We start from the raw sequence: 13,891 nt of genomic DNA, 5'->3' as shown, positions 1-13,891 counted from the left end.
TTGCTTTGGTGAAGGCAACCCAAAAGGACCATGCACAACCGGGTCAAGTACATACCAAATATAGTTACGGGCTTAGACACTAATCCAACACTTTGGTCACGGGTTTTACATCCCATTTCATTGGATCCGGAATGCCTATTCCGGATCAACCGTATATGTTCCAGATCGGGATTTTGAATTTCAAAATGTGGAATATAATTTAAGGTGGTGACTTTATTTTAGAAAGACACATTCTGATTTCGATGTTCCAACATGCAACTCCGATCTCCAACACCCATATTCGACACGCAACTCTGATCTCCAACATGGAAGATGAGCACTACGACCCCATTATTTTGTGGGTACGTTCTTTGTTTTCTCTTTGCATAGTTTCCTTGTTTGTTTAAGGTGCCTATTCTTCTACTATTATTGTTTCAGAATTCGTAGAGCGCCTCCGGAATGAACTGAAAACATTCCAGATCTAAATTAAAGATGTCATTGTTGTAGGATCAACTAAAAAGTAGTTTAGATGTTTAGGTATTGTTGATTTACTTCAAAATGTAGTGTTTCAGATCTTAAAAGTTCATTACGGAAGCCTCCGAAACGAGAGGAACTATTCCGGAACACGATGAACTCGTTCGGAACATTAGGAATAGGTCCGTAACTACTCCAGAATTGGTCCGAAATTTTGGTCATTTCCTTTTGGGAATGAAGTGATAACACTTTTTTATTTGTGCAACGCGACATGGTTTTTGATGCATCAATTACACTCTCGTGTAAACCCCGAGAAACTTTTGCTGCTTTCAGAGATAGACCTAGATGCATCAGGATTTGGGCCTATTTAAAGATACAGACCCTTATAATTTTGTCATTCTATCAACCTCAATCACTAAAGAATAGTCATTGTTAACCATATCCTCTCTCCATTGGTTTCTTGTTGTTCTTTTTCCTTGTTGTGAAGCTTGAAGGTGAAGTTAGTGCATTGGGGTGAATTGTATCTTGTTGCAAAGAAGATCCAACCACTCAAGTTTCTTTTGGACCTTTTGTTAGTGTAAAATTCCTTCTTTTATGCTTTTCCTCTATAATTTTGATGATAGAATGAAGTTTTAAGTCCCTTAAGTTGATGTTGTTGGAGTTTGAGGAACTCCAGAACTTTGTAATCATGGTCTTTGAACTTATGTGTTGGGATAAAAATTAACCTTGCATGCATTTTCTATGGATCATGCATAAAGATATGACCTTTTGGAAGTTTTTTGGATTTTGGGTTAGAGATCTTACTAGATTGAGCCATGGTTATGGAAAGTTGGAAACTTTATCCACCAAGACCATTAGAAGATTTAGATTTGAAAAGTTGGATTAAGTCCTAAAGGAGGAGGTTGTTGATCCAGATTCACAGCGCGACAAGTTTGGGGCTCATAACGTGAGTTTTGATCATTTTCATGACTAATTTGTCACATTGTGGTTAGCTCCGTGATTAGTCAATGGTCACAACGTAGCCATTGACTTTGACATGTTTGACTTTTGGTAAACATTGTTGGGATTTGAGATTTAGGCAAAGGTTTGAATTATATTTGGTTATAGGTAGGGAAATCTACAGAAAAGTCCTAAACTTTTGGGAAAAGTTTCAATAAAGCCCTAAAAGTTTTTTTTGAATAGAAAAGTCCCGATTATTTAACATTTTGCCCAAATTAACGAAAAAAAGTCTCTTTTTTATATTTGAACAACAAATGACAGATTATATGATTTTCTCAAAATAATTGGACTTTTCTGTTTAGAAATTTTTTTAGGACTTTTTTGAAACTTTTCCCAAAAGTTTGGGACTTTTCTATAGATTTCCCTTATAGGCGATTCGTGATAGTTGTTTATTTTTCTGAGTCGGTGAGACTGTTATTGTTAGCTTCAAATGAGTTATCGCACTACACTATGTCTTACAATGTATATCCTTGTATGATATGATATAAGGAGTGATAGAGTAGAGTTGTAAGAGTATACTAATATTGTCGTCTATATGAATGGTTGTCTATTTATATGATTCGTTTGTATGTTTGTATGAGGAGTTGACAGAAAACAACGAGAGGTCGTGAGCCTATAGACTCATGTTGACGATGGAATGACGACAAGTCTTGAGTCCAGATACACATCGTATCGGTGAAACAACGAAAGTTCATGAGCCATTGTTTGTATGCAGTGTATATGTATTAAGATATATAGTATTTTGGAGAACTCACTAAACTTTGTGCTTATAGTTGTGGATGAAATATTTTCAAGATGTGTTTCTGGCAGTGAGAAGGCTCCAGCTTAACCGTGACGCATGCACATATCCTATGTTTATGTTTTTAGATTTCCGCTTCTTTTGCTATTATATATACTTCGTTTTTCACATGACTAAGATATTTTGTGGCTGAAAAAATTGGTACCTCATCTTTATGGAAAATAATTGTTTTATTTATGTTTTAAAAAGAAAATGTTGGTTTGAAATTTAGGTTGTTACAAAGGAATAACGGAGTACATATGGATACACGGTCTTTTTCAAAGGCTTGGTTTGAAGGTGGAGACAATTATCTTGTTTTGTGACAGTCATAGTGCTTTGTGTCTTGCAAACAATTTGGTTTATCACGGCAGGACAAAACATATTGATGTAAGGTTAAATTTCGTCAGAGACGTTTTGGAAGAAGAAATGTTTTCTATTCAAAAGATAGATATCAAGGAGAAACGCCAACTACGATGTTGTCAAAATCATTGCCCATATAAAAGTTTAAGTTTTGCTTGGACTTAGTAGATGTTTGCATGAATTAAGTCCCTACAAGGCAAATTGGCAAGAGGAAGATGAAGTTCTTGGTTTCTATAGCTTGAAGTATTACTTAAGTCACGACGAAGATTATTAAATGTCACTTGAGAATTAAAAACCATCAACTCGCTGGTGAATGATCATCTAGTTGATTCGTAGTTAATACATAGCTACTTGGCTGACAATCAGCTAACGAAATGGAGGCACAATACAGTTTTAGCTAGGCTTTACATCGTACTTTGAATATATATATATATATATATATATATATATATATATATATATATATATATATATAACACTGTGAATAAGAATAGTCATTCATGTCCTTAGACGTATGTCATATTAACTGAAACACGTAAATATTGTATCTGTGTGTTATTATTCTGTTTTTTTCTTATGATTAGGTTTAAGTTAACCTTTAATATAAGAGTATATATATTTTTAAATTAACTTACACTAAGAGATATATTAATACAGTTTAAACATCTCCTTCAAGAAAAGGATTTGAGTAGGAGCAAATAACGACAGATAGGGATGTAAAAAAGGAAAAAAGGCAAATGCAATAAGAAAAGTGGATAAGTTATTGCATTTAAAAGAAAGATTAAATAGACATCACGTAAAGACGGAATTGATGTAAAGGCATAGATTTCTTTTAGGGTCTTTTTCATCGTAGTTGCGTTCATGATTAAACTTAAACCAAAAAATTGTTCTTCCCTTTAATCAAGATAAGTCTCCAGACATAGTGATGAGCGATGACAAATCAGTTGTATGGATTACTTTGTGTGGTTACACCGTGACTATTTGATTATTACGATGGTTTAGCGAATTGAGGTTCGCACAATCTTATTAGATGGGTTGCATTTTAATAATGTATTACTCTTGATCATTTTAAGGTGTTTTAAATTTATGTAACTCTTCAGTTTTAAAAGAGGATAACATGGTATAATATCAATGATCTTTTTTCTCAAATCCTATATGATATACTTGGTACAAAATTTTGGTTAATAATACCGTATATTTGATACCAGCTTATTTGGCTACCTACAAGTTTGGTTCAGACAAATTTATAATGATATATATTATCTTCTTTCTAATTTTCTATTGTAAGATTTAAATACTAGCAAAGTCCATGGACGAAATAGCTAACTCATTCCAATACGTATTGGCATCTCGATCACACTCAACCGAAGTCATACAACCCCCCCTTCCCCCCCCCCCCCCCAATATATATATATATATATATATATATATATATATATATATATATATATATATATATATATATATATATATATATATATATATATATATATATAGGGATGAGAATTTGGCCCGAAAACCCGAACCGAACCGAACTGAATTAGGCCCGAATAAGCAATTCGATTCGGTTTTCGGGTTACCCGAATAAGGGCTTATTCAGGCCAAATGGACCGAACCGAATTTGAAAAGTCACATTTTTTCCCCCTTGATCGATAGCTTATTCGGTCTTGTACTCTTGTGTTCTATCGATCGTAACCCAATACCAACGTAACCTGGAAACAAAAAAAATCAACGCAATCGATCCCAGTAGCGTAATACACCAAATTGACGACATGAATATTTAATCGATCGAGAGTTTTTCTCATCCCTACTTGCGAGTTGCGGCTGCTGCCTTGATCGATCTATTGCCTTGAACGTTAATCCGTGTAATCCGTGTTTATATTCTTAGTACACAAATTCTAACTCTTTTTGCACCTTTGAAACAATTATATATACTTTGTATTATTTTTAATTAACAAATTTGTTTCTTTAAAAGATTTGTTATGAAATCATAAACTACAAAAGTCATACAAAATACAATAGTTATAATCACATTGTAAATGTTATATGGGTTATTCGGGTTATACAATCATAATAGGTCATTAATCATCTTGTACATGTTATTTGGGTTATTCGGGCCGGAACCGAACCGAACCGAATAAAACCCGAACCGAACCGAATCCGTATTGCTTATTTGGTTCGGTTTTCGGTTCATACAATTACCCTTATTCGGTTCTCGGGTTATTCGGTTTCGGGTCGGTTCGGTTCGGTTCTAACCCGAATAACATCCACATATATATATATATATATATATATATATATATATATATATATATATATATATATATATATATATATATATATATATATATATATATATAGGGGACGGTTCACTTGAAATTAAAAAAAATAGAGATCATGAGATTCAATCCCAACCACATATTTTTCATTGCCGCTCTAACGCTCCAGCGTACCGGTAGCAACGATGTATGCCTAATATTAAATGATTATATGGCAGAGAGGTATAATCATATATGATTATACATGTTTATACGTATATGTCTAATCATAAATGATTATACATATATGTTTGTTCACAGATTGAATAATCATATATGATTATGACAGTTGGTGGCAGAAAAGGTGGTGGTGACAGAGGTGGCGGTGGTATAAGTGACGGAGATAACAATTGTGGGGTCAGATGATGTCAGAGGTGGTGGTGGTGGTGGTGGCGGTTGTGGTGTTGGGGATGGTGGCGGAGGAAAAAGGAACGAACGGCGCTATATAATCATTTATGATTATAATAGGCAAACCGCGCCGTTACGCCGGAAGGTTAGAGCGGCAGATGTTTAATATGTGGCTGAGGTTGAATCTAAAGATCTTTATTTTATTTTTAATCTCAACGGAACATATATATATATATATATATATATATATATATATATATATATATATATATATATATATATATATATATATATATATAGGGTTAGGTTTATGTGAGACGGCTTAATTTTGTAAGACCATGAGACACCATCCTAGCCATTCATTTTGTAGATAAAAAAACATTTTTAAAGTGCAAAATAATTGAAAATTTTCGAATTTTTTTTTTCAAATATTATTTTCGTTATTTATATTTTCCAAAAAAACATTAAAAAAATACCAGAAAATAAATAAAAATAGAATACTGTTTTTCTACATATTCTAGTAGAATATTAAAATATTCTAGTGGAATATTAAAATATTTTACATATCTAACAAATTTTGTAGAATATTCTAACATTCTAAAAATCACATTAGAATATTTACAGTGTAATAATCTATTAGAATATTTCACGTACTTAAAAAAAACGGTAACTTTTTATTTATTTTTTGACGAAATAATAATTAAAAAAGAAATTTGGATTTTTCTTTTTATTTTGCATTTTAAAATTATTTTTGGATTGCGTCTCACGGCCTCACAAAATTAGCTTGGTCTTAAATGAACCTGAACATTTATATATATATATATATATATATATATATATATATATATATATATATATATATATATAGGGAGTGGTTCAAATGAGAACCACAAAAGATTAAGAACCCTAAGAACCTCATTTAATAACTAAATATATATTGTGAATATTATCAAGTTTGTTAAAATCCTGATTTTTGGCTTTTTGGTAAGAAAATGGCAAAATCGTAATTTTTTTTAGTCTAATACTTCCGTGCATGCATTCATTTATATTTTAACACAAAACTTTTATAAAATACAACTTTATACAGTCCATTTACAGTTTAATACATAAAATTCACAACTTAACAGAACTTATTTTACACTAATTCTCAAATTCATAGAAATCAAACCCAAACTTTACCACCACCAAATGCCGCCACCAACCACCTGTGCCAACATTGCAACAGCTCTTTCTTCCAAATGAGATCTGCATATAAAGTCAGACAATGACATGTTAAATACTACATTCATAGTTTAATAAACTGGTTTATTCATCCATTTTGAATTTAATGCAAAATAATTATAAAAACTAAGGCATTCTTACATACTTATATAACATTAAAAATAAATATATTTATAAGAAATTAATACAAATTTTTTTACATAAATCATTCATATTTTATTACAAAAATTATTAAAAAAAAAATCACAGCAACATGTAGTCAATTCATCATTTAATATACTCAATTATCGTTTAATATATAAAATTTAAATCTTAATATAAAAAATTAAAACTTTAATACATAAAAATATCATATTCTTAACTTAAAACATACATTTATACATTTAGATCTAACGGTTGGTGTTTTTCAAAATTTAATGTACATAATATTCACAATTTAAATTTTATATAATTTTGTTAAAATTAGAGAAAATCATATATATGTATAATGATTCTTTCTTCTCATATTTCAGAAGCAAATACAAAATTCATAAAAATTTCAAATCTTAATAAAGTCAATTCACAGCTTAATACAATCATTTCACAGTTTAATACATAAAATTCACAGCTTAATACAGTAATTCATAGTTTAATACACAAAAAATATATATGCACGGCTATATTTTTTTTAACTTAATACTAACAGTTATATGTTCATATCTAGAGGCATTTTTATCTATTAAATTGTGAATTTATTATACTAAGCTGTGAACAAATTTACAGCTTAACACAGCAAATTCACAGTTTAATACAATATATTCACAACTTATTTACAAGTATAATATCATATTTCAGTGTATGAAAAACTCATTTATATTTTAATACATACATAAGTTATCTCATACTTCATAAGCAAACATCAAAAGAAAAATATATACGTGAATCATAAAAAATGATAACTTATCTGAAATCAACGAAGATGATGAGTGAGAAATAGAAAATATTATTACTCTTCCATGATCGCCACCATTAACACTGCCAAGTACCAGTCTACCATACGTTGCCATCAACCATCGTCACCACAAAGCATCAATGTCAACACCAACAACATCATTCCCTAAAAAATCAGAAAAGGATTAAAAAAACAAAATTCGCAGTTTAATTCATTATTTCAGACACTAATTCACAACTTAATTTAATATTTCATACACTAATTCAAAACTTAATTCAATATTTCAGACACTAATTCACAAGTTAGTGCATAAAAAAAACACATTCATAACTTAACTTACATATTCACAATTTAATGCATAAAAACACATATTCACAGTTTAATACACTATGTTCACAACTATTTTATAGGTATAAAATTCAAATCTTGATAAAAAAAATAGAATTCACAATTTAATCAAACACCTTGTATGCTCTATAAAAAGATATTCAGATGATCGATTTAAAAAAAAAAACTTAAAACTTATAAAAAATAATATATTCTCATATTAAAATTAATTAAAAAAAAAGTCATGTATTCACAACATAAAACTTATACTTTTTTATTAATAATAGTTAAAACTAACATTAACATAACTAAATAATTTATGAAACCTTAAAACATCACAATTTAATCACAAGAACAATAATACAAAAAACAATCATACACAAATCATTCATATTTTAACTCAAAGTTAATTAAAAGTTCAAAATTTAATATAATTAATTCACAGTTTAAACGAAAAATTCACAACTTAAGCTTAATGCAGTTATTCATATTTCTAAACACACAAGTTACAATTTAATACTCAAAATCCATAGCTTAATAAAATCAATTCACATTTTAAATAGAAATTATACAGCTTAATGCAGTCAATTTATAGTTTAAAACCCAAATATCACAACTTAATACACAAAATTTATAGCTTAATACAATAAATTCACAGTTTAATACACACATTATCCATTCACAACCATATTATCAACTTAAAACTCTTAGTACAGTCAATTCACAGTTTAGTACACAAAATTCACGGCTTAATGTAACAAATTCATAGTTTAATACACATAATATATATTCATAGTCATATTCTCAAATTAAAACTTACATATATACATTCATGTATGGAGGCATTTCTATGTACTAAATTGTGAATTTAATATATTAAGTTGTCAATAAAATTCACAGATTAATACAAAAAAATTCACAGTTTAATACAATACATTCAAAGCTCATTTACAAGTATAATCTCATATATCATTCACAATTAATACATACATAAATTATCTCATATTTCAAAAGCAAACATCCAAGGAATAACATATACATGAATCATAAAAGTGGATAACTTATCTGAAATCATCGAAGAAGATGAGTGAGAAATGCAACATATCCTTACTCAACCATCGCTACCACCAACCACACCGCCAACATCCCTCAAAAATTAGATCTGGATAGAAAAATCAAAATTCACATTTTAATAAAACATTTCAAACACTAATTCTCAACTTAATTCAATATGTTAGACACTAATTCCCAATTGGTGCATAAAAAATACACATTCACAACTTAATAACTTACATATTCACAAATTATCACATAAAAACACATATTCACAGCTTAATGACTTTCCAAATTTTTTTGGCATTTCATCAAACACCATGTGTGCACCATCACTAACTACCACATGCCGTTACCTACCACTTGTGCCACTGATGCAATCATCATTCAATCCAAATTAGATCTATATATAAAATCATGGATTCACAACTTAAATGTTATATTCACAATTTGATAAACCAATAATTTCACTAATTCACAGTTTAAAGACTTAATATTAATCCAATAATGCATTTCATTAAGCACCTTGTGTACCAAATTTTAAGGCTGTATAGTATTACATTGTTAAGTTTCACATAATCAATCTCAAATTCAAAGTTTATTTATTATATATGTTAATACGAAATTATCATTAAATTAAACCACTAAGCTATTTGATTTGTCTATAATTACAATAGTCTTTAAAAAAACCTAATAACAACTAATAACAATTTCTATTAAATAGTATGTATTCCATCAAATAAATATAAATATGAGACTCAATAAATAAATATGAAGAAGTTATATGATATGTCAGACTAAATAAATATATGTAAAGAAGCTATAGGCTAGCTAGCAAAAAAAGTAATGTAAAGAAGGTATATGATAGCTAGCAAGAAGTAATATTCAAGCAAAATAAAAAAGTAATATTCAAGCAAAATAAAAAATGATTAAATTAGATCGGCTATATGTACCTTATCAATTTTTTCAGTATCTCCAGAATAATCAAAGCTTCATTACTCCAGCCTCAACCATATCCAACATTAGTTGTCAATCCAATACACAACAGTCAGTAAAACAAAAGATACAGATACAGGCTTAACTAATATTCTAGTGGATTTACCTTCCAGTCTTTGAAATCAAATCTGAAGAGGAAATGAGTGTAAGAAACCTCTTTAGAAGCAACTGCATTAGCAGCTGGAGCATTCCTTGGTGCTATAAGAAATAATACAAGTGATTAATGAATTAATTAAAAAAAATTATAGAAATGCTATTTGTTAACTTACAAACTAGATGCTCTCCTTTATCATTGACTTTGATTTCTGCACGACCATCTTTAACAAGAAAGGACAAGGCAAAAAGATTTTCAACGGTTTGTGCAAATGATGTTCTATTCAGGACTAAAGTTTCAAGCTTTACAGTTCTGTTCCTTCTCAACACATCAAACATGGTTGACATGTTCTTATCAGTGTCAGTTTTCTCTTCTGTAACACTTGAAGCAAGCTACAAAAATCCAATAGAAAGTACACATGTTTATATGATATTAAAAAATGTAAATTAATTCTATATTGTTAGCATAATTACCTCTTCAGGGCGAGCTTTTTCAGTTAATCTTGCACGTTTTCTTTGCTCTACAACCTTTCGTTGCTTGATTTTAGAGTTCATTGGCCCAATCCTGCTATACACAAACATAACTTTAGAGATAAAGTGTATGTATGTTTGTGTGAGAGAGAGAGAGAGAGAGAGATTTACATTGTGCAGCATCCATCAGTCTTGAGAAAAACATGAGACACTGCAATACCAATGTCTTTCCACCTAACAGAGTTCCTAATTTCATCAGCACCATCACTTCCACTGCCAATTCTACCAAAATTCTTTAGTATACAAGATACAAAGTCAGATGGAGTCACTCCTTCATTACTTTGTGGTTTGACAGAAGTCATGAGTGTGTTAGTGATGTCCAGTAACGCTTCTGCATCAGCAACTTGCTCCCTGGGCTTCTGAACTGGAAACAAAACAAAACAGAACACATGATCTATCAGAAACTGGTTATGTAGATATGAAGAATCCAAATGATCTAGATACTTGTTCAAAATACATGTCTGGTTAACAATTATTTGTTGCTAGTAGTGTTATCATTCTTAGGGGCGACATAATTTAGATTGAACAATGTGACAAGCAACCAAGAAAATGAGCTCATTGTAGATGTGTAAACACACAAACGAAGTGATATGGTGGCATTAATTACCCAGTTGATGCAGACATTCAACTTCATCAAAAATGAACCTGAATTTCTCCGAATCTGCCTTCGTTATATCAGAAATCTGTTTGTACAAATCTGTTGAGCAATCGAAATTAGAAACAACTATAGCAGAGCTCATCTTGATCTCAACTATTACTTGCATATAAAAAAACATCTGACCTCAAGAGGTTGTCAGTGTTAGAGCACCGAAGATCAAAGAGAAAAGAGGAAGACAAGTTTTTCAGGAGTTCTAGCGAGGTTAGGTGTCGGAGACGAAGCCCACATCACTACAATCGAACCAAATCTAAGCACGAATTGTAAAGGAAAGTCGTCAGATTCATAAATCTCCTAACAAACCATCAGATACAACAGTCGGAAGTGGTGCATCGTAGGAGTTGTTGTTCGTTTGCTGGAGGTGTTCGGTTGTCAGACAAGTTACGACGGTGGCACACTATCGACAACGGAAATCGGAAATTGTGGCAGTAACCAGAGGTCGAGGCGGAGGATGAGATGTGGCGGTGGATGGGCCATCGCCGACGGTGTGGCGGTAGATGGCTGCCATCGACGACGTTTGAGGTGTTGGTGTTCATCTAAATGGTTGAAGAAGATGAAAGGGTTTTTGTTGTTTGAAATGGTTTTTGTTTAGATCTAGATCTATGATCCGATAGAATAGACATAGAATAAAAAATTGGGCTTAAGTTTTGTTTAATTTACAATCTTGCCATTTGGTGTTTTAGCTATCAACACAAATATCCTTTACTAACATTTATTCGATAAATAACATATATTCAAGGTAAAAATAATAGGTTCTTAGGGTTCTTAACTTTTGGAGGTTCTTATGTGAACCTTTACCTATATATATATATATACTACTTTATAATACATATTTTAAGACTAAAGTCTTAAAAACAAGGAGATGTATTTTTGGCATTTGGATTTCTTTTGAATGGTTAGGATAGTGATCCATGTCAATAGATTCAAACAAATCAAAATCAACTATTTTATAAAATCTATATTATATTATAAAACATATATCTTTACTTTTAATTACAACTTATAAAGCATCGTATACAATTAAATACAGCTTGTCTGCCCTCTCCGGTCAATATTTTATAAAATCTATATTATATTATAAAACATATATCTTTTACTCTTAATTAAAGCATGGTATAATATTAAATACAGCTTGTCTGCCCTCTCCGGTCAATGACAGGCTGTACCTAAACCCTCTCTCTGCAAACACGCTCTCTCTCATACTGTCACACGTAAACCCGATTTCAAAATTTGAATCTCTCCCTATTCTCAGACATAAACCCACACTCTCTCTCTAGCTCTTGAAAAACCCTTGAAAAACCAATATTGGCACAACCGCCTGTCACCAACGAACCACCGGACCACCAGAGCTCTGCAATCGTACCACCAAAAACTCTATCCCTAGCCTCGCTTGGATCTGGAAACCCTAAACGATGACCGCGACTGTCTTCCCTGCTCGATCTATACATACTCACCCGCCTCGCATGTCTTCATCTCTCTCTCTCTCTCTCTCTCTCTCTCTCTCTCTCTTGCAGAAACAAGAGGCAAGCACTACATACTTACAAGCATTTGCTGAAATTTCAGGTTAATTTTAGCGATTTTTAAGTTTTTTTTTTTTGGTTTTATTTGTCGATTTCAAAGGTTTTCGTCTTCCTGATGGATTGTAGGTGGTTTCTACCAGCCGATGTCGCCTCTGTCGTTGCTCTCCGATATCACAACCCACCTCCGCTGCTGCCACTAACCCATCCATCTAACCCTAAATTTTCACTCTTAACAGCCACCATCTTTGAGGTCTGCCTCAATCCAAGGTTTGTATATAATCAGGTATGGTTTTTCATTCAGACTTGCTTTTCAAACACACAAGTTCATATGGATGGCAGTTTTGGGTTAATTATTTTAGATCTGACCAGGTTTTTCTCTTTCTCTCACATATACACTCCATGGATAGATATGGAGCCGGATCTCCTCTATCTCACTCTTTTTGCTGTAGAAACGAGAAGTAACAATTAAACATGTACTTTTTGTTTAATATTTTGTGTTTATTATGGTTCTTGATTTTGGTTTACTTTATGTCGTCTAGGTTCAGACAGAATTAACAACAACAACTCACAATAGGTATATTTCGAGTTCTATTTCTTTGTAATTATATTTTTTAAATTGAACAAATAGTAATATGGTGCAGAAAGACAAGCATATGCTGTTGAAATGTATCAAAATGGGACAAAAAAGCTTATAGATGTTGAAATGTATTATGCTTTTATGTAATTTTACAAGATTCCATAATTTTTGTATTCTTTTTTTAACTTTCCATATCTAATATGCAAACCAAAACTCCATATTTTATTGTAATATGGCTTGATGATTTATTTCTGTTATGCACGACCATAAATTGTCGAGAATAGTTAATGTCCCATGGGTTGATGATTTATGCACCATTGCTTCATCCTTACAACCAATGCTGATTCCTCGAATATTCAAAGCCATATCAACGAAGCAATGTAAGTTTTCTTTATTGTTTGCGATTTTGGGTTTTCATTCAGAACTGATTGTTGATTAAACCCAAAAAGCTACAGGTGGGTTTGAAGGTCAGATATGGTTCGATTTTGCTTCAGGGTTGTGTTTTGGGTGTTTGCGCCATTTTTGTTTGAATATCGTATACTGGTTTGGGATTTGCAGCTCAGATGCTGGTTTTTGATTTTTTATCATTTGAGCAGATCATGAGAAGCTGGTTTCAAGTTCCATTCAAATGTAATCTATCTTTCTTCAATTTATTTCAAGCAAAACGATCCCACATGCGTCAATATGCTCACGAAGACCTCTAACAAGTCTTGGGGCTAATGGATTCTATA

At 31.3% G+C, this 13,891-nt stretch overlaps 1 protein-coding gene across 1 annotated transcript; it reads right to left on the bottom strand.

Annotated features, from left to right (window-relative positions):
* Window positions 1-5,178: 5,178 nt before the first annotated feature.
* LOC145139646 (non-structural maintenance of chromosomes element 4 homolog A-like) lies at window positions 5,179-12,826 on the bottom strand. Its single transcript, XM_079073395.1, has 8 exons — window positions 12,766-12,826; window positions 11,016-11,105; window positions 10,520-10,772; window positions 10,352-10,442; window positions 10,054-10,270; window positions 9,891-9,982; window positions 6,436-6,501; window positions 5,179-5,349 (listed from the first exon to the last, which is right to left on the bottom strand). Exons 1-8 carry the CDS (start codon window positions 12,824-12,826, stop codon window positions 5,179-5,181), a joined length of 1,041 nt encoding a protein of 346 aa, XP_078929521.1.
* Between the last annotated feature and the right edge of the window lie 1,065 nt (window positions 12,827-13,891).

Source organism: Lactuca virosa, chromosome 9 (assembly GCF_052849685.1).
Source record: "Lactuca virosa cultivar CGN04683 chromosome 9, Lactuca_virosa_CGN04683_v6, whole genome shotgun sequence".
Classification (NCBI taxonomy): domain Eukaryota; kingdom Viridiplantae; phylum Streptophyta; class Magnoliopsida; order Asterales; family Asteraceae; genus Lactuca; species Lactuca virosa.
This window is presented reverse-complemented; position numbering and strand designations above follow the sequence as displayed.

Bases quoted from the DNA above. Each gene is read 5' to 3' on its own strand.
- LOC145139646 (XM_079073395.1), bottom strand. From the start codon at position 12,826: ATGGTGGCTGTTAAGAGTGAAAATTTAGGGTTAGATGGATGGGTTAGT. The intron at 10,271-10,351 runs GTAATTATGCTA...GGATTTTTGTAG, and splicing joins AAAAAGCTCGCCCTGAAGAG to CTTGCTTCAAGTGTTACAGA. The intron at 6,502-9,890 runs GTAAATCCACTA...CTTTATATGCAG, and splicing joins TTGATTTCAAAGACTGGAAG to ATCTCATTTGGAAGAAAGAG.